This window comes from Fundulus heteroclitus, chromosome 20 (genome assembly GCF_011125445.2).
Source record: "Fundulus heteroclitus isolate FHET01 chromosome 20, MU-UCD_Fhet_4.1, whole genome shotgun sequence".
NCBI lineage: Eukaryota > Metazoa > Chordata > Actinopteri > Cyprinodontiformes > Fundulidae > Fundulus > Fundulus heteroclitus.
Window position 1 is genome coordinate 22238146 of NC_046380.1, and position 20519 is coordinate 22258664.

General features: G+C 42.2%; 1 protein-coding gene across 2 annotated transcripts; it reads left to right on the forward strand.

The window, feature by feature from the left end:
• The first annotated feature begins 266 nt into the window (after nucleotides 1-266).
• On the forward strand, nucleotides 267-19703 carry capzb (capping actin protein of muscle Z-line subunit beta). Of its 2 annotated transcripts, XM_021317111.2 has the most exons (10): nucleotides 267-525; nucleotides 11305-11394; nucleotides 12428-12549; nucleotides 14351-14464; nucleotides 14548-14689; nucleotides 15198-15314; nucleotides 15405-15470; nucleotides 16064-16140; nucleotides 16398-16499; nucleotides 18690-18767. In XM_021317111.2, exons 1-9 carry the CDS (start codon nucleotides 523-525, stop codon nucleotides 16489-16491), a joined length of 825 nt encoding a protein of 274 aa, XP_021172786.1. In that variant the 5' UTR covers nucleotides 267-522; the 3' UTR covers nucleotides 16492-16499; nucleotides 18690-18767. The 2 variants fall into 2 exon arrangements, with proteins under 2 accessions (XP_021172786.1, XP_012719264.1); XM_012863810.3 differs by lacking the exon at nucleotides 16398-16499 and having other exon boundaries at nucleotides 18690-19703.
• The last annotated feature ends 816 nt before the right edge of the window (nucleotides 19704-20519 follow it).

Below are 20519 nucleotides of genomic sequence, written 5' to 3' on the forward strand. Positions count from 1 at the left end.
TGTGTTTTTTTTAGGTCAAAGAGTTCTAAAAAGTTTCCAGACTCCTTCAGGTGGAACATATTATCCCTTTATTCCCAATGTAAACATACTACGTTGTTGTTGGGTTTTTTTTTTTTTTTGGTCATAACTTTGTGTAAGCGTCTATCTGCCGCCCTCTGTGTCCGCATATTTTCTGCTCGGCGGCTGTCTTTCCATACTTGGCAATGCCTTTCTTGCTCCTTCGCTATTGGCTGCTGCGTTCAGCGGCTCCGAGTGACCCGGAGGTAGAAGCGAGGCCTGCTGTTTTCTCACCGCAGCCTCCTTCCTGTAGCCCGGTTGAGGAAGTGAATTTCGCTGACAGGGCTGGGTTCAGTGAGGGAGAGGCGAATAAAACATCTTCCACGGGGGGGAGAAAAAAAAAAAAACAACAGAAGCAAACAAGGCGAAAAGAAGAAAGGCCGAGAGGAGCCCGGTGTGTGTCCACAGCGAAGCTAAGGTGTGCAGCCGTTGGTGAAGCCGTTCCCCGCAGAGACCGTCGCAGACATGGTAAGAGGGCCGTGCTAACGCTGCTGGGAAGCGGGGATATAACGGGGGGGACGACAAGCCTCTGCCTGGGGTGCTGGAAGTGCAGGCTGGTAAACCCAAAGAGGAGCGCTGGGTGGGGGCATTAACCTCACCGAGGCGTCTCAGCCGCTGCCGACGGGCATCGGTTAGCTTCGTGGCTAATGTAGCTTCTGTTTCTTCCTGCTAGGCTAGCCAGCTGCTAGCAGCCAGGCTACATGCCCCGTAGGCGCAGAGTTAGCGCAGGATGTTTTGGATTTGACACAAGTGAACGCGAACGACAGCGGCGGGGGATGCCTAATATAGCTCGCATACAATCCGTCCAGGCCTTAACGCAGACTTAAATAGCAGAGCGTCGGTTTGCCTGCTGCTAAAATAAAACTGCTTGCTCTTCCTTTTCTTAACCATGACAGGCTGGCAGCTCTCTCTCTCTCTCTCTCTCTGCTAGGTCTCCCTGCCTTAAGAGTTTCACCCCTAACTTTGCTCGTGTTTCTTTTGTAGAAATGCCAGCGTGTCACCAATCAATCGCCTCTTTTCGGTTCTTACCGTCATGGTTGGCGGGTATATTGATGTTACTCTTAACTTTACAACAAACAACTAACTAGGGATGAGTAGAATGACAGGTTACATCGGAGCAAGGCACGGTATTATAGGGCTGATTATACAAACATTAGCCAAGACGTTAGCCATGTTTTTAAAAAAGTAGACCTTTTAAATAAATTTAAAATGGGTTCTGCCAACAATATCTTGTTGCTCTTCACTCTTAGTAGCTCTCCTGTTGCAAAGAAACAGTAGTGATAAGTTTTGTTAGTTTCAGTCTATTAAAATCATCCAGATGGATAAGTTCTTCACTTTCCCGTTGAGTAATCGTTATTGCATAAAGAAGACGGCTCTGGATATTTCTTAAAAATCGTCACTTATAAGGAGACTCAAGAATTACGTTTACTACAAATGTACTAACGCCTACTCTGTGCTTGTTAAACTAACGAAACATCTAACAGACTAATGACTAATTGAAAGCTAATTCTTGTAATTATAATCAAAGTTTAAACTTTTTCTTTTGTAAACACGTAAATTTACTTGAGATTAGAAGTGGCCAATTTTCTTTCCATTGACTGTCTCTTGAGCAGGCGTTTAAATGCCAAGAAGTCAGATTTTAGTTTTCCATCTTATTTATGAAATGGATCAAAACATATAATGCATAGTTTTCTATTGATTAATGCAATTCAGTCATCAGCATTAAATTTTCTTTAATAAATCAGAGGTTAGGGGCCTAGGCTCAACACAGACTTTGTGATTGCTTAATTGGTAAGATTAGAAACTACTACTTCTATCAAAGAACCTGTGGTACACATTTCTATCTTTTTATGTGTATTATAATTGCAATCGGTCAAAATTTGCAGTTCTATTCTAAAATAACATCAGAAATTATTAGTCGCCTGAAAAGGCCCAAGAGGTGCATCTCTAAACTGTTTACATTATGATTTCATTTCAGCCAGTTATGGAAACTTATTTGTGGTAACTTGTGTTAATGTTTACATTCATGTTTTTAATAATGATTGCAACTTTCACATAAACCCTCCAGTCACTAATCATAATAAGCGGACTGTATTAATTTTTTTAAATCTTTTTTTGTTTTTTGTTTTGCTGTGACATTTCAAACCTTAAGCCTAAATTGGACATGTTAAAAGCAACAAGAACTCTAACAGTTCTGCTCCGTATGCTGGGAGCAGCGTAAAGTCGTTATCCTCCCACTTGTAAACAGTGAACTGGTCGTGCAAGGCTTTTCGGTCGCCTCCAGCCCCATTTCTACCCTAATATACACCTCATTTGATACCATACGCAGATAACTTATGAAGTTTAATAGTTCATAATCATCAATTTCTACATTTAATTCAACAGCAGATGTTCCAAAAACTTTATTTCACCCAGTATTTCTATTTATTGTGTACGTGTGGGTTTTAAAGTTAACCCGCACCCATAGAGAGGACCTTGGTCCACCTTGGATCTCCCCATGTAGAAGGAAGCTCTGCTGTCGTTTCTGTCCACCGGTGCTCTGCTTTCCTGTCGGGTCTTTTCTAAAGAAAGTAGCAACCAAACACGCACTCTTCATCAGCATTCCTGCTAAAGCCTTTTTGTTTGTTTTCTAGCCTGTCAAGTAGGACTTTAAATAGACCATTTACAAAGTCCTGTACAGCACTATGGTTTGTTTCAAGTCAGTGGCGTGTAAAATGTTTTCCATATGAGAGAGAACACGCCAGCCTTTTCATTTTTAAATTTGGTATCATTACTGCAAAAGTCCGGCTGCTCTCCCATTGAAGCCTGTTGTAGCTATAATTTTGTTCTATTTTGTTGTTTCCTGTGTAAAAAAAAAAAAAAAAAAAAAAAAACATGAAAGAAGTGCAGGTTATTGCCTTAAGGTGAAAGTCCATGTATGACACGGTTCTCCTGTAATTTAACTTTTTTTTTTTCTTTTCTTTCTGCGTGCGTAACACCCAGCGTTTGCTCACGATGTAAACAAAAGTAGCAGATCCGCGTAAAGCAAAGCCTGCTGAGCCGGAGAGAGCAGCTGGAGTTTCTCCAGCGTCACCCTCTCTCCTCGGTCTCACCTCATCCGTCTCGCTCCGCCCCGGCCGCGAGGGCCTTGTCTGCAGGTCCGATCGCTGTTTACACCTGGGAAATGCGGCGCCGAGGAATGCGGGTCGTGTCTGCAAACAGGCTGACTCATGGGGTGAAAGAGATTTCTGGAGAAGATGGGCAGAAGGCGACCTCAGGGGGAAGGCATTGTGTGGGAGCCTGTGTTCACAGTCAGCCTTCAGGAAAGTGTTTATAGGTGGAGATCGGAGAGCCTGAGGCTTTAGGTTCTGGTTTGGATTGGGCAATAATTCAATAACAATATATATCGATCAATAGACGTATATCAATGATATATATGAAATATGGGTCAATAAAAAGTTCAATAAAATAAAAGTTTTCCTTCCTTTTGCATTTTAGCCATGTAGATTAATATAAACATCCTTCCAACCAATCACAACGCAGACCAAGGAATGCTCTGTCACCAAGCTCCGCCCCCTTCAAAGAGTTCAGAGAGCACACGTTCTTTTTCTCTTTTTAAAAACTTGTAGTTCTGGTAAAAAGTTGGTTGAATCAAAAGTTGAGTTTTAATTCAGTTTTTGTGTGTTCTGTATCTAAAAATAGGTTGCTAAGCAACAGGATAAAATGACCAGGGCTGCACTTAAAATGTATGTTTTGAATTTGTTGATAATTATCGATATGGATCAATATGATTTCTATTTTATTGATTTGCTTTTTTTTTTCTATATCGTCCAGCTCTACTTCTGGTCCAGGAGAATGAAGGTGGCCCGCTCTGTTTACTAGTACAAAAGATGGAGAAACCCCCCGTATAACAGTGATTGTTGATGTCACTCCTTAAACACTTCCATGACTGCTCTGCAGTTTCATAATTATCTAGTTTTCTGGGTCCTAATTTTTCCACGTGACAGTTTCCGTTGCTTCAAATATAACGTAAACATAAAGTTATGTTTATAAATTTCACATCAGTACTAAGAGGGCCAATTTGAATAAGCTGAATTTTCTTCCAGTATGACTCGAGGCAGGGAAACTTGCCGATCGACACCTGTCCGTCAACACCGGGATGGAAATGTTTGTAGCAAAGGTTGTAAACACGAACGGCCATCTAAAAACAAGTCTCGTTGCTTTGTCGTTCCAGTTTTAAGTGCGTCCTCCTCCCACTCGTTCCCCACCGTTTCATGCCGAGGCTGCTGTGCTCTGCGATCTCATGACCCGCTCACTGCATGTTCAGGGAGCGGAAGAAAAAAAAACTCCCCCCGGGGGGGGGGGGGTTAGATGAAGCATTTGGGTCGTGCATCTGCTGCGCGCTTTGTACCAGTCGCTAACATCTTCTTCATTCAGCTGTAACTTATTTGCTTACCTTTTTACATTTCTCGTATCATAAAACGGCGGCAGCAGATAGAGGCCGTGCAGGAGCTGCTGATAAAGGGAAGGTAAAAAAAAAGAAAAAGAAAAAGTTTGGGGCGGCTGCTTTAAGCCGCTGTTTGTCATGAAGCGCTCAAACATTTAGCGGAGAGTTCTTAGTGAATAAAATGGACAACTTGCGCGTACGGTTCTATGTAAAAGTCATCCTTGATCTGTGTTTTTTCTTGCAGGGAGCCACACCTTACTGTCGGTTTCTGCCCCTTCTCCAGGTTTTATGATGGCCTTTCTATACGTTTTTGCTATAGCTGCTTTCTTTTAAAAGTTCGTTTCAGTCTGGCTCATTATTTGAGCCATTTAACTCTGAGCTTTGTATCTTTCAGACAGAAATGTTCATAAACTAGATGGTTTTGTTTTGCCAGGCCTGGCTTGCATAAACCGTTCATGAAGACGTTTTGAACTCAAACGTCACATTTTATTCCTCCCTTGAGACACCCAGACTCTGTCTTGTGCACTAATATTAGCTACTATTATAAAATTGTTTGGTTACATTTTTTTTTTCCTCAGCCTGTAAAGCTCCTGTTTATATGTATCTGCATGAAATGGCTCCACAGTTACAGGTTGGTTGAAGATCTGCATAAAAACTGTGCGGGGGAAAAACCCTGGAGAGCTGTCGATCCAACCACTTTAAAGGATTAGGAACACATCCGACATACAATAACATACCATATTTAAATAGCATTTAAAAGAACAGATGGTTGACCAAAGTGTGCCACAACCAGTAAAACACAAGCGGAGATTAAAAAAAGCAAACCCATGAACACAGCACAGTAAATTAAAAACATACATTCAGTGTCAGCCTCACGATGTGCTAAAAGTGTTTTTTTTTTTCATGTGAGATTGAAAAACGTCAGCAGCGGGAGCGTGTCTTATGTGCAGAGGCAGATCGTTCAGATCTTCGGAGCAACAACAGAAAACGCTCGATCACCTCTCTGTTTCCTCCGTGACCCAGGAACCAGCAGCATCTGGTCAGCGGAGCCACCCGGGGGAACGAGGGGGGGCGTAGAGGTGCAGCAGGCCCACGGCCGTTAAGGCACAGAGAAGCAAACAGAAGGACTTTTAGAATGAGTCCTGAAATAAGTGGACGGCCAGAGCAAAGCGGGCAACAGCGAAGTTTCTTTCATTTCCTTTTACGTGTTAGAAATGGCGCTGCCGCATTTGTGACCAATTGAAGAAGTGACAGAGTGCCCTGCCTGACGCCGGTTAAAAACGAGTGATGGTTATCTCACCGGGAGTCCAGGCTACACCTAGAAAGGAGAGGTTTAATCTTAAAGACGTCTAAGATGGGGGGGGGGGGGACATTTTTAACGAGAGTTGACGTGGATATTATTAAACATAAGGGCAGCATAATGTTTGAACAAGACTGTGACAGCGGTGGGGTCAAGGTGCAGAGGGAAGTGAGTCTGGGTCCGAATAAAATTTCACTTCTGTTTTGCGCTCAATAAAATTCAAAGAATTAAGAGCCGTCTACGATTCTGTGTCTCTTAAGGCGGTTAAGAAGGGGCTGAATGGAGAGCAGCAGGCTGCTTGGTCGCCCGTGTTGGGGTTTATTTAATTTGTCGACTTTTTATGAAACTCGTAATTTACTCGTAATTGGCTTTAGTCCAAAGTCCAGTGCATTACTCGCCCCCTACGTTGCTCATATCAGTAAAGAGGCAAGGAGAGTAGCCAGAAGCCTGTTTAGGCACCTTTTTTAGATGCGGCACAGTTGCATTTATCTTCCATATCAGCGTGAAGATAATAAGAGGATTTCCAGTAAAACAAGTGCTTTATCAGCAGGATTTTATAACCTCCAGTCATCAGCGTCTGCCAGGTGGTTTTTTATTGTTCTATTAGTTTAATTATAACGCTTACTTTAAATGAATAAGCAGGTTGATACTTGAATCAGTTTATTGTTTGAAAAGTTTTAGCCCCGCCCCGTCGGCGAGCTCTCAGCAGCTTGGTTTACGTTTTGGCTCGCGCTAAATACCGGACCAGCAGGAAGGCTGAGCTTTCCGCAGCACACGCCTCCCCTTCCCACCTGAGCTGATAGGCTTGTGCAGAACAAACACAATGAAACAAATCATGCGTTACAAAGTTATGCTTAAAAAAAAAAGAACTGTAACCTGTAACGGCTTTAAAGTCGGACGGGAAACGTTGCTTGGCCTTATCTGCCCCGGGCGGTTCAAACAGTAGCGCGTCATAAAGAGGCAGTCAGTCAGCAGCGGTCACGCATGGCCGCCTGTGCCGGCAACTAAAAGTCAGGCTTCAGTCGAGCGACTTTTTATTTCTTGTCAATCGGTTTTCGGGTTTGACCTCAGAACCTCTTCATCTTAAAGTCCCTCGCCCTGCTCCTCGGAGCCCGCTGGTCCTGAACGCTTTAGCTTTGCAGAGGCCTGCAGAAGCCCGCCGGTCACCCATTCGTTTAGGTCGGGTGGGCGGCAGCCGGGAAACGCCTAAAACATGCAGGACACGGGCCCCCGAGGACCTCTGATGTAACGCGACACCCGAGCCGCTCCGTTGCCACTGGAGGTGACCCCAGCAGAGGGCCGAGGGGATTTCCCATCTTCACTTTTTGTAAAACTCTGACCTGCTTTTATAAACGGGAAAGACTGATTAGAAAAAGGTCCGATTTTTACTGACCGATCAGGCTGAAACATTTTCTATCAGGCAGGAGCTGATTCCTCTGTGTCACAAGATTCAACGTGTGCTTTTTGTCACAAAATGACTTCACTAACACATCCCTGCCAAATACGTCGGCCTAAACATCCAACGGCCCAGTTCTGCTCTAATTCAATTCAATTTTATTTATATAGCGCCAAATCATGAAACATTTCATTTCAAGGCACTTTAGAAATTCAAGTTCAATCATATTATACAGATTGGTCAAAAATGTCCTATATAAGGAAACCAGTTGATTGCATCAAAGTCCCGACAAGCAGCATTCACTCCTGGGGAACCGTAGAGCCACAGGGAGAGTTGTCTGCATTGTCCATGGCTTTGCAGCAATCCCTCATACTGAGCAAGCATGACGCGACAGTGGGAAGAAAAACTCCCCATTTACGGGAAGGAAAACCTCCGGCAGAACCAGGCTCAGTATGAACGGTCATCTGCCTCGACCGACTGGGGGTTAATATGGCTTACTGTGATCTGGACATATAAACCCTGTGGTGATTTATGTCTTATTTTGTAAATCACTGCTCCGTATTGTCGCTCACACGGTAAATCACGAGACTCTTCAGCCTGAACTTTAAATGTGGAGTCTGTTATCATCTCAATGCCACAGAGTTTACCTGCAGAGGCATGAAGATGGGCCGCAAGAGTGGCCTTTGCATGCCTTGTTTTTATTAATGTACCTGAAAGACTGAACCAATAGTTGCATAAAGGATCACAAAGAAGATTTATAGAGATTCAAACGCTAAAGACATGAAAGAGGAAGAGACGGTGGGCCGTACAAGGCGGGAAGCTGGTGGCTTTCACATTTAGCTGTTGAGTCATGCTAAAATGCAACTTAGTTTTAATTTGTTGTTTATAACTGCCTTTTTTTTTAGTAGGCATAATGACTAATTGGGAGATTCCTTTTATAAGGAACTTACAGGAAGATGAAATGCTTAAATCTGTAAATTAACTTCCAGAGCCCACAAGAATGGGAGCGGTTTGGGAGCGAGTCTAATATCAAACTCTGGAGAGGCCTTGCTAAAAACCCAGGTTTGAATTTAATTTGATGAATTTATAAGTTAGTGTAGATGTTTAAGGTGAAGTGTATGGGGTTTGGCTTTCTTTTATTTAAGTTTTGTATTTTAGTGTACCATTGTGGTGTTTGAAGTTTGCAGAAATCTAAAAGAAAAAAATAATCTTAGTACAGCTGTATTTATGCATTCTTTCTTATATGTGTGACATCATCTGCATTTACAACCATGGTACAGAACTAGACCTCCATGCTTAAAGGTTTTTAAACTATGGTTAAAAACTTAAGAGCTTAACATGGCTCATCAGAGCATCTTTCATTGTTTGTGTAACAAAAATGCCCACTATCTGCCACATTCAGCGTAAAGGGGTCTAGTCACGTATTATGACTAATTAAAACAGCCTAAAAAACACATATTCCTCCATCCTGATAGTGCTTCCTTGTTTTTTTTGTTTTTTTAAAACCTAAAAAAAAACATGTCTGCTGACCGCGCTCTGTGCAAAAAAAGTTTGCACTGATCGCGATCAGCAGACATGATCGTCGTACCATCGGCCGGCGCTATCAGAAAGCAAGATGGCGACAACTGACCCAGCAGTGAACTGACAGCTCGGCGCTACTCGCGTCTTTACCCGCTTGGCATCAAATATTTTATTTTGCGCGTTTTCACACTTTTTTTCTCTTTCCTTTCACACTTCCGCTGAGCGTTGCTGACTCACTGGGCTACACTGCCTCTCCTTGTTTACTCATTGCACACAAGCACAATGTCGTACCCCTGGTCACATGGTCCTTTTAATAAATATACACTAAAGCGTTTGATTTACTAACAGATGGAGCCAAAACACATAAAAAAATATAAGGCAACAGGGTGCGATCATTTAATCTGCCGTAGAAATTCATAAAGTCATAGTACGTGACAAAATGTAATGATATTCTGTGTGACCTTATCACTCCCATCTTCTATCCAGTCTTCTTTTTAAAATTGCAGATGAAATTAACAGGAAAAGTCGTTTTTATTTTAGTGTGTGATTGATCTGGTCCAGATGAACCATCCGGTCCCAAATGAACACCGATATGTAATGTTTGTGACAATGTGTTCAAGTCCTGCCCAAACATGGAGCTGGGGATCAGGTCCAAACGGCGCCACTTTAGATTTGTCTAAATGAAACGTTCCAGCGGTTTGTGCAGATGCTCGCAGCCTTACTTGTTGTCTTTTTTTTTTTTTTTTTTTTCTGCCGGTGCCGTGAGGATCCGGATCATTTACCACATTCCTAACCCTGGAGTGAACTTCCCGGGACGTCCACTCCTCAGAACATTGTGATTGTTTTTAAAATTTTCCGCCCATCTCCGTCCCACAATAAGATAATGGATTAGATTCTTCTAAGCAGCAGCTTCATAGTCATAACTGCTGCTGTTGCGTTTCCTTATTGGCATCAGGTTTCACACGCATGAATGCTGCTGCTGCTAAATCTAAGCTACTGCTTTTATGGAAGTTCTCACGCCGGCTGATAAGCAGTTGTTCAGTGTTTTTAGGCTGAGGTTTTGTTGTTATTGCCTGTGGAAGTAGCGCAGGTGGACGCTGCTCCTGCATTTGGGCACATCTTCATAGATTAGATTAGATTAGATTCAACTTTATTGTCATTACACAGGTACAGGTACAAGGCAACGAAATGCAGTTTAGGTCTAACCAGAAGTGCAATAGCAGCAAGTGCAGGATAAACAATGGTTCCATATGTACAGAACATGGGTTTTTACTGAATAAATATAGAGATGTATACTATTATAGACAGAATTTTACTGATAGATTTGTCCCATGAGTATAATATATAGATAACTAGTATTGTGAACTAAATTTACAGCTGGATATGTACCAAATATAATGTACAGGTGGATATTACTATGAATGTTCTGTTTTAACTTCGTCTTTATTCTGCTTTGGCGACACCGAAACAAGCGGCTAATTTTGCTGTTGGCATTGGGAGCATTTTAGACAGAGGCAATCATAAAAAGTCCAACATTTAGACGGGTCAAACCCGGACTGAATTATTTAATACTTGTTTCTGATTCGTAAGGGCTGTTTTTTGGCTTTCTTTTTAATTATTCATGACTGAATATGATCTTTTAGATCATATTCTATAAATACAACTAGTGCTGTTAAAGATTATTCAGCCACATAGATCTCGGTTTGGTTTTTTTGTCTCTTTATTTCTACTCCAAGCAACATTTCTCCGCGTGAGACAGCAGTCCCCCTTAACTTTGGTTAACCTGTTCAGGAAAGCTGGGCTATATCTTTTATTCACACCCAAGCTTAACTACTTCCTGATCTGCAGAACCAAGAAATGGACTGAATAAAACATATCTGACAGCTTGAAGTCGGCCACGGGATCTCCAAACCCACACCGTGCTCTGATTGATTGGGAGAACTTTAAGAACAGAAGCAAACACTTCTCCGTCTGGATAGAGTCCCAAAGTCAGGCGTTCTGGACCCGGCTCTAAATCTTGTGACCCACTGATCTAGAGTATTTTCTATTCTAGAAAAACGGCAACAGATTAAATCCAGACTGAATTCTACACCGATTACAGATTAAAACACATTTTGTGACCTAATAACATTTGGCTATTCTGACAAATGTTGATACATTATAAAATATTTCCTATTTTATTGGTTTCTCATGAGCTGTCAACGGGAATTTTTAAAATTTGTATGTCTTGTAAGTCGAGCCGAGTTTATTCTTATATGGCACATTTCAGCAACTAGACAATAGAAAGTGCTTTTTGTGATGACGGCAGGAAAAAGTAGATCACAGAGACATTGTGTAAAGAATGCTTCATTTTCTACAGTACATTCCTGATGTTTTGTGAGCTTTGGGAATTATTTACCATTGGGTCGAGTGTTTTTTTTTTAAATACATTGTTATCTGGGTGATGTTGAAAGTAAAGTTGTAGATTTCTGAACAAACCAAGTGATTCTTTGAACACGTTTCTTTAAATAAACCCATTTCTACGTTATTGATCCTTGTTGTTGACTCTCTGTTTAAGCAGTTCTGGTTTGGCGTCGTGTTTCACGTGTGGTCTTTGTGTTTCAGAACGATCAACAGTTGGACTGTGCTCTGGACCTGATGAGGCGTCTGCCTCCTCAGCAGATCGAGAAGAACCTCAGTGACCTCATCGACCTGGTCAGTAAATTTTATTTCTTTCATCACCACCGTTTGCCCTTAATTCCCTTTTATTGTATTTATGTTGCGGAATAATGACCATTTCTGCCCACTAACATGATCTCTCTATAAAGGATCTCACTCGAGCTTCTAATGTAGCAGTAAATCTACCGTGGTTCTTGTGCACAAAGTAAAATATCGCCTTTTCTGTGTTGAATTCAACAGGAGCTTCACCTCATTGTGTAAGACTAGCTTAAATGAGTCCAATAACACGTTTCCTCCACCCGTTCCTTTTTCAACCCGGCTCCCCCCTGGTGTCCCCCCCGCCCGTCTCTCTCACCTCTAACCTGCCTCTCCACGGGCGCCCGCTCTTTTCATACCCAGCGACCACTATGTCCGGTTATTAGCGATCATTATCCCGGCTGTCAATCACCGCCGCTGCCAGCTTCTCCTCGGCTCTGCCACCACTGAAACCCGAACCCGCCCGCTCCCATCACTTGTGCCGCTCCTCGTTTCTCCCACATCTCTTGTCTCGTCCTCTGCCGTCTTTCCGTTGCTTTACCTGCAGCTCTGTATTCCCAGCTCAGACTCGCTTCTGCACTCTTGGCCTGGCTGGGCTGCCAGGTGCGTCTGTTTGTGGGTATGGGGGCTTTTTCAGGATAACAGGGCTGCCTTTGTGTCTGTGCTCTGATGCAGGAGCGTGAAGAGAGCGAGGGGGGGGGGCTCCATGTCAGTCTGTGAGAACTAATTTGTAGCCCTTTATCCTTTAGATATTATATTTCCCAATTATATTTTATTCTAGCTCATCTGGGTATTGAGTGAAGCTGGAATGTGATGAATTAGAGCCTGAAAGTATCAAATAACCAGATGGTTTTGCTTTGGGCTCTTCTTCCTCCTCCCTGGGAAAACTCCTCAAAGCTGCCATCAGTGCCAGAGTCTCTCGACTAAAACGTCTTCTGTCCCGTGTTTAGGCTCGGATCACGCCGTACACAGTTAATCGGAGCGTTGAGGAGTGTAGGTTTGTAGTTGAACTGTGGTCTGTGTTTGGCTGTAGGTGCCCAGTCTGTGTGAGGACCTCCTCTCCTCGGTGGACCAGCCCCTGAAGATCGCCCGCGATAAAGTGGTGGGGAAAGACTACCTGCTCTGTGATTACAATCGCGACGGCGACTCCTACAGGTGCAGTATATCATAAAGACAATGCAGCAGTGATTTCCTAGTAAACAATTTAAATGTAAACAATGTAAACAGTACAGGAGAAAAACGACAGTGGTAACTGAGAGTTTGGCAGCATTTGTAGTGCTAGATAAGGATGCTATGATAGAATGTGCAAATATACGAATATTGTACAGAGGCCATTTTGTGGCTGTTCAACAGTCTGATGGGGTATGTGTAAATGTGCAATTATGCAATGTGCAAGTATAAGAATGTGGTACAGAGTCCATTTTTTTGTTATTATTGTTTGTATCTATGTTTTAGACTCTTATTTTGAAGGAGTACTTCTTGTTATGTAGTATTGTTAATTTTCCGAAGGTTGTAGGTCTGGGTTTGACTCATCATCCATGTTTGTTTCCGTTGTGTAATGACGTCGGAGTTAAAGGCTCTCCCACATCAGCTCCTTTACTTAACGGTGATCACTACAACAGTATTTGTTTTGCAACTGGAGATATTTCAAAGCAGAGATATATATTTCTGTAGGGTAGTAAAAACTGTGGTGGCCTTCTTTCAGTCAGCTGACCTGCAGTGTGCCCAATATTACAAATAATGCATATTTGTAATATTGGGCACAATATTACAAATATAATATCAATAAATATTGCTCTGACTCTGACAGTATCCATCACAATAAACATATTTTCCTCTCTTCCTTTTCACATATGTGCTTCCAACACCCTCAGATTTTGTTCCATTAATTTATTTTCTCTCTAGAATCATATTATAAGTGAAAATTGTCATTTTAAACAAACACATTAGTTTATATATTTTTTAAATTGTATTTTTGTTTAGTCTGATATTGAACCAGTGCAGTGTGATTATTACTGAATGGGCTCTATGTGGTGTATGTCTTTGAATGAGGATAAAGTGGATATTCTGTAGTAATAATGATGATGATGATGATGATGATAATAATACATTTCTAATGCTGAAAATTACTGCATCCAGAAAAGCACTTTGTCATATTAATTTTGCATGTTTTAAAGTTGCTCTGATGATGTATTTGATATATAAGGAAGCCTTTGTTCAGATTTTTTCAAAACCCAACTTCTATTAATGAATTATTTGTGGTCACAGCAGGGAGATGAAACGGTAACGTTTGTACAACCCAGTATCTGAGTGCAGAAGTTTTTTGTTTTCGCGGCTTACAAGCCAGAAAACCTCCTATTTTTATGAAGATCTGTAAAATTAGCACATAATAAATCCACTCAAAAGGGGGGAAAAAAATCTTAAATATTTTACAATTCGCTTGAATGTGACACCCTCTGCCTTGATGTTGCATTCAAATGTAACAGAAACATGATAGAAAGTTGATCTGTCACGACTTGTGAAAAAACTTGTTTTAAAAAAACAACTTGAATGCAAACCGTCTCAAAGGTTTGATGCATCAGCGCTCGAGTGAATCCGCGCAGCTCGCCGCTGCCGGTGCAGCCGAGCCGGCAGTGTTTCATGTTTTTAAGCTAAGCTTCGCTGCCAGACAGAAGCTCCTTTATCTGTTGCAGCAAAGCACCAGCAGCTACATTAGCATGGTTAAAAATAGCCTGCATATCTCTTTGCATGGCACGTGTATATTCTTACTCCTCCTAGCAGCTACCTAATTGACAGCAATCCTTGAGGTATTATACTTTTTTCACATAAACTATAAATTCTTCATCTATAAGTCTTTGTATTCATTTGATTTAGTATTTAGAGGTGTTCTGTTATCGGTGTGTAGTTCCAGATCTGTTTTGGGACTTGAAACAACGTATAACTTCTCTCTCATCAGATCCCCGTGGAGTAATAAGTATGAACCTCCCATTGAAGATGGAGCAATGCCTTCGGCTCGGTTGAGGAAACTGGAGGTGGAAGCTAACAACGCCTTCGATCAGTACAGAGACCTGTGAGTATCAGAGGGGAAGTTTGTAGCTGAAGATCAGTGCTGCCCCCGTGTGGCCGGTGTGTTCATCTACCTGTGATATTCAGGTACTTTGAGGGTGGGGTGTCCTCCGTGTACCTCTGGGACTTGGATCATGGCTTTGCTGGAGTTATTCTCATTAAAAAGGCCGGAGACGGATCCAAGAAGATTAAAGGATGCTGGGACTCTATTCACGTGGTGGAAGTGCAGGTGAGATAATGCGGTCATCAGCACTTTGAACTTCTGTTTGTTTGCTCATTTATTAATTTATTCAGTTAACTTGGCTTCATTTCTAACAAAAGTAAGGTGGATGTTTTTAATCTGGTAACTAAAATGAGACCATTTATATATATATATAAAAAAAGGTGAATAAATAGCTGCAACAACATCAAAAGATGCTGTCGTCTGATTTTCCTGCATCTTTGCACTTCAACCCTTGCTTTCATGCTCTGCACACTGAAATCATGTTTTGCCATTCAGTTATTTATATGCTTGCACCTCATTAAAATGTTAGTGGCTAAGATGCATCATGATGGCAGGAAAAAAAGAGGAAACTACAGATTTTGTTATGAATAGTTTAATTTTAAAGTTCCCTTTTTTTTTATTACCCTCAAATCTTGCTTATGATACATTTTTAAGTCCATTAGCAGCAGTTAATAATCTTCAGAAAGATGTTTAAAGTCATTATTGCAACGAGTTGTTGTTTTATTGCGCACAGGAGAAGTCTAGCGGTCGCACCGCTCACTACAAACTCACCTCCACCGTCATGCTGTGGCTCCAGACAACCAAGACCGGCTCTGGCACCATGAACCTGGGCGGCAGCCTGACAAGACAGGTACAGCGCCGCTCTCAGTGGAGGAGCACCGCTGGCAGTCTGAACGCAGCCGGCGACTAAATCGCTTCCTTTTTTCAAATCTTTTAACAGATGGAGAAAGACGAGACGGTTGGAGACTCCTCGCCTCATATCGCTAACATCGGCCGCCTTGTTGAAGTCAGTGTCGCCAGTTTCTTTTATTCTCTGTCCATCTCTCCAGCTTAGAAATGTGTTTTTTTTCTTGTTATCTGTCAGAGGATCTGAGCTCACCTGAGATGGAGTTAAAAGTGTTTCCCAGCATTATATTAGAAAGCAAAGGAAACGATGAGGAGGACAGACTTTGTAAAATGAAATGCATCAGAGACGGCCTGTTCACGTGTCTGATGCAGAGCTTTAATCTTGTCGTGACCAGGATCCAGATGTACAGTAAAAGAGCTGAATCATCTAAACTAAGCTAGTTGTTTGGGGAAAATCCAGATTTATTACATCGCCAAAACCTGCATGGCCTAAATACAGTTTCCTAAACCATACAAATGCTTTGCAGTCTCAGGGTCACAGGGTGCAGCGTATCATGGAGATCAGAAGATGAGTCTAGTCAGCGACTGATGCTGATCGTTTAGAAATCCCTGCATCAGCGTTTCTTTGAATAAAACTCTTTGCCACAGGGACATTTCTTAACTCAGGCTACACGTTTGTCACAGCGTGGCTGCTGTCCAGTAAGGGTAAGGAACACGCTGTCTAATAATAAAATGGCCGTTGTGTTGTTTCAGGACATGGAGAACAAGATTCGTTCCACACTGAATGAAATCTACTTTGGGAAGACCAAGGATATCGTTAACGGCCTAAGGTACGGCTACACCGGTCGTCCTAATCACCTTAGACCCTTTCTTACAGCTCCTGCAGCTCTGCTCTCCTAATTGTTTCCCTCCGAGCTGCTGAACATGCACCTTTCATCGCTTTGTGTTTATCTCCGATATTTTAATTCATCTGCAACGTTTTCCGCTTCCACCCTCAAACTCTCCCACCAGATGTGTTTTTTTCTGGCTTTGAAAGCATATTTCTCATGTGCCGCCTCTCTCTTGCTGCCTCTCCTCTGCGCTCCAGATCTATCGAGTCTTTGCCCGATAATCAAAAGTACCGGCAGCTCCAGAGGGAGCTGTCGCAGGTCCTCACTCAGCGTCAGATCTTCATTGACTAGGTTCAGAGGTACACCCTGGCATGGACAAGTGTTTCTGTGTGAAAATAAGAAATGTCTGATGTTTGACTCGACTTGACGGTGCGAACGCGGCCACTTAGGAAGCGGTTTGTTTGACAGACCTCTTCCAGGATGTTTGGGAACAAAGAGCAAAAAAAAAAAAAAAAAAAAAAACACATGGCTGCAAAAATCCAGACTGCACCCTTCATTTTATCTGTGAAAGAAATCACATTAGAGCAGATTTGCATGCCTAGTACTTGGCGTTAGACTGAAAAGCTTTGTGAGGCATGTTTTTAAAGGTTTGTTCGCCTTCATCTAACTCACTAACCGTGCTGGTGTGTCTGAAGGAATCGCTCTCTGTGGTAAGACAGCCGTGGATTTGGTTTAGTCTGGTCAAAGAAACCACGACTTTGAAATAAAGAATCACAACGGAGGTCTTTATACCCGGCGATGGTGAAGGAAGGTCCAGATTTACACAGATTTCCCCGCGTGATGACTTGTAACCTTAACAGTGTGACATTCCTCACAGTATTGCCTGTTTTGCAGTGTGTACCGTTCTGCTCACATGTTTACATGACTTCGTTATGGCTAGTTTCATCTTTATTGTCAACTTTAATTGAAGCATTGCAACGGGTTGCAACAAACATCTTCAATGCATTTAAAAAAAAAAAAAAAAAAAAACAAGAAAGCCAAGCTTAAGTTTGAATTTAATGTGTATTTTCTCTAGAGCTGCACATACATCTTTGCAGTATCTTAATTTCAAAAGTCTGCTGGGTCTCTTTATTTGGTGGTATACTCTGTAGCGGGTGGCATACATGCAGATTATGCAGCCCAGTAGTAATATGTGGCCTGTTGGATCGGCTGTGATTAAATCTCAGAGTTGGGATATTATCATGAAGAACAAGCCAACTTATTTATAATCAAGTTGGTCTTCACAGTGTTCGGCATAAGTATAACAATTAAGTGTTTTTCTGATATCCTGCAGCCCTAATCTAATCCACACTGGGTCAAAACTTTACATACAGGCTCAAATGCATAAATACACCTCCATTAATATTTGGTGAAAGGTTTCTTAGCAACTAAGTAACTCAGTGACTCACTACTTGTAGCCATCAACCAGTTTCTCACGTTATCCTGAATTGATGTTCAACCAATTCTCCTTGGCAGAGTTCTTCGATCAATCAGTTAGTTTGTTGTTTTCTTGGTGTACAGACACAGCTTTTTAGCATAATGTGGACATTTTCAGTGGAGCTGAAATAATTTTTATTGTAACATTAACTGGCTTTTTCTTTTCCACCAACCCGTTCCGATGTGTTTGGGATCTTTGTCTGGCAGGAACGCCCAGCTGTGTCCAAGCATCAAACATCTGGGTTATTTAGGGTCAGGTTGAAGAAGGTGGGAGCAGTCTTCCTCCATTCTTCCTCCGACTTTTCACAGGGCAACAGTACCACTGGTAGTGGGAGAGTCCCACAGCATGATGCTGCCGCCACCATGCGTCACAGTTGGTACAGCCTTACTTTGACTAGTCAGAATGTCCTTTTGGTCAATCAGCTCAACCACTGTCTTCTCTGACCTTTTATATATTGGCTCAACTATGGAGGCGATTGTCTTTCTTCTGATTGGGAAAGTTTGGGGTCAGATGTAGAAACCTTTTAGCTGGAAGAGTGACCACACTGATTTTAAAATTATTAAAGCACTTCTAGAATGGCTCAGGCCCTCAAATGTGCTGAAAATGTTTCTAGACTGTGCTTAAAAGTCTGGTCTGTACCAGAAAGCCAACCACTGTAAACGATCTGAACACATTACGGCAAACATCCAGCCAGGCTACGAAAGCCATGTGTAGGAGGTGCAACGTGCTGAGGGATGTTTAGTTTTAGAGTTTATGCATAAATCTGAGTCTGACTGTAACGTTTTGATCTTGGGTTGAGAAAATCCACAATAAAATCAAACTTCAAAAACCAGTTCTGTCATTTGACTATCAGGAAGATGTGTGTTGTCATCTTTAAAGCCTGAAGTAACACGGTTAAAATCCTGAATGAAGCAATGAGTAATTACATTATTAACCTTTTTTGTTTTTTTTTCATCCACCAAACTCACACTGAGCATGTCCGTCTCAGTGGAGGAGCTTGAGTTTCTCTGCAGGCGTAGATGTTTACCCTTTGCAAACACTGACTGTCTCTCCTCTCTTCCCCTCTGCTCAGGAGTGTTCAGAGTCAGGCCGACAAGCGGCAGCAGGAGGCTCTGAAGGTCGACCTAATGGCGGCGCTCCAACGCAAACATAACGGCTAGAGAAGCTACTGTTGGTTCTCCTCTCTCACCCTCTCTCCCTCATCTCTGCCATCTTTTCTCCGTTTCTTTTCGTCTCTCTCCCTCCATACCCGTTTCAGTGACGCGCTCTTTTTATTTGTTGAAAACAAAAAGGAAAAAATGCTTTTGCTTTTTATGTTGTCCCCCCCCCCCCCCCTCCCTGTCTTTATGTTTCTTTGCATCTGATCAGCCATTAAGCCATTCAGTCACGCTTTGTTTCTCTCTGTCTACCATGTTAATATGATAGTATTACCACGGTTAACAATAATCCTGCAGTGTGAGGATCCTTGTAGTAATTATCCCTGGTTTAAAACAAAAAAAAAAATTGAAACACGAGCGACTCTGGACCCGGACACAGACTGAACCGTAGTTGCTGTAGGCTTGACGGTGGTATCATCATCATCATCATCATCATACTCATCGGATTTATCTCCCGCACCTATTTTGTCTACGACTCCTCCCCCTGATATATTTGTATAGAATAATAACGGTCCACGTATATCTGTCAGCCTTCCAAGGGATGTAAACACGAGGGCGGCCTTTTCTTTCTGCACAACCAGGTTTTTACACTTAGTTTGACTCTTTCTGCATGCATGTGAGCCTGTGTGGGAGCACGGGGATGGACTGTGATAATCACCCTCGCCACGACACCCCGCCCCCAAACATGCACACGGAGAAAAACATGAGTTACTTCCTCCTCTCTCCAGCTCTTCTCTCTCTCTCTCTCTTTCTCTATACTGATTTTTGTTGGGGGTCACCGTTTGTCTTTGTCTCAGAGGAAGCATTTGTTTCCATTTTGGAGGGGAATCTTTTGTTTTTTGTTGTTTTTTTTTTTTGTTTTTTTTTTGTAAAGCTTATGATTCATATTGTATTAGAGCCTCCAGCAACAATAAAAACTGTAAAAGCTACTCCTGCTCTCAGTCTTTAATCGTGACACCTGCTTAACTCTTCAAACACCCCACATACTAGTACATCTCATAAAATTTGAATATTCCATAAAAGTGCAATATTTTTTTGCCAGTCAAATCAGAAAGCGAAACGGTTATTTTATATAGATTCATGACACGTAGAGTAAAAATATTTTAATCTTTTATTCCTTGTCATTTTGATGATTATGGCTTTTGGGTTAAGAAAACCCAAAATTCTGTCTCAGAAAATTAGATCACATTAGGCAAATAAAATTAATTTTGCATGCACAAATGTCAGGTTTCTGATAAATGTCTATTTCCATGCACTCGATGCCCAGTTGGACCTCTTCTATGAATTACTGCATCAGTGTGCCGTGGCATAAAGGCGATCACTCTGTGACACTGCATAGGTGTTATGGAAGCCCAGCTATCAAAGCAATGATAGCTGCCTTCAGGTCATCTGCCTCGTTGGGTCTGGTGTCTCTCATCTTCCTCTTGACAACCCAGTGATTTTTCTCTGGGGTTCAGGTCAGGGGGGGGGTTGCTGGCAAATCAAGAACAGGAGCACCATGGTCATTGAACCAGCTTTTGATACCTGTGGGCAGGTGGCAAGTCCTGCTGGGAAATGTAATCAGCCTCTCCATACAGCTTGTCAGCAGAAGGAGGCATAAAGTGATCTATTTCCTGGTTGATGGCTGCTTTGACTGGATGGTGGCTATACACCAGATGGTCACTGGTGGTGGAAACATCAATCTGGACTTTAAGCAACAGATTCTGTGCCTCTCCACTTTTCCTCCAGTGTCTGGGACTTTTATT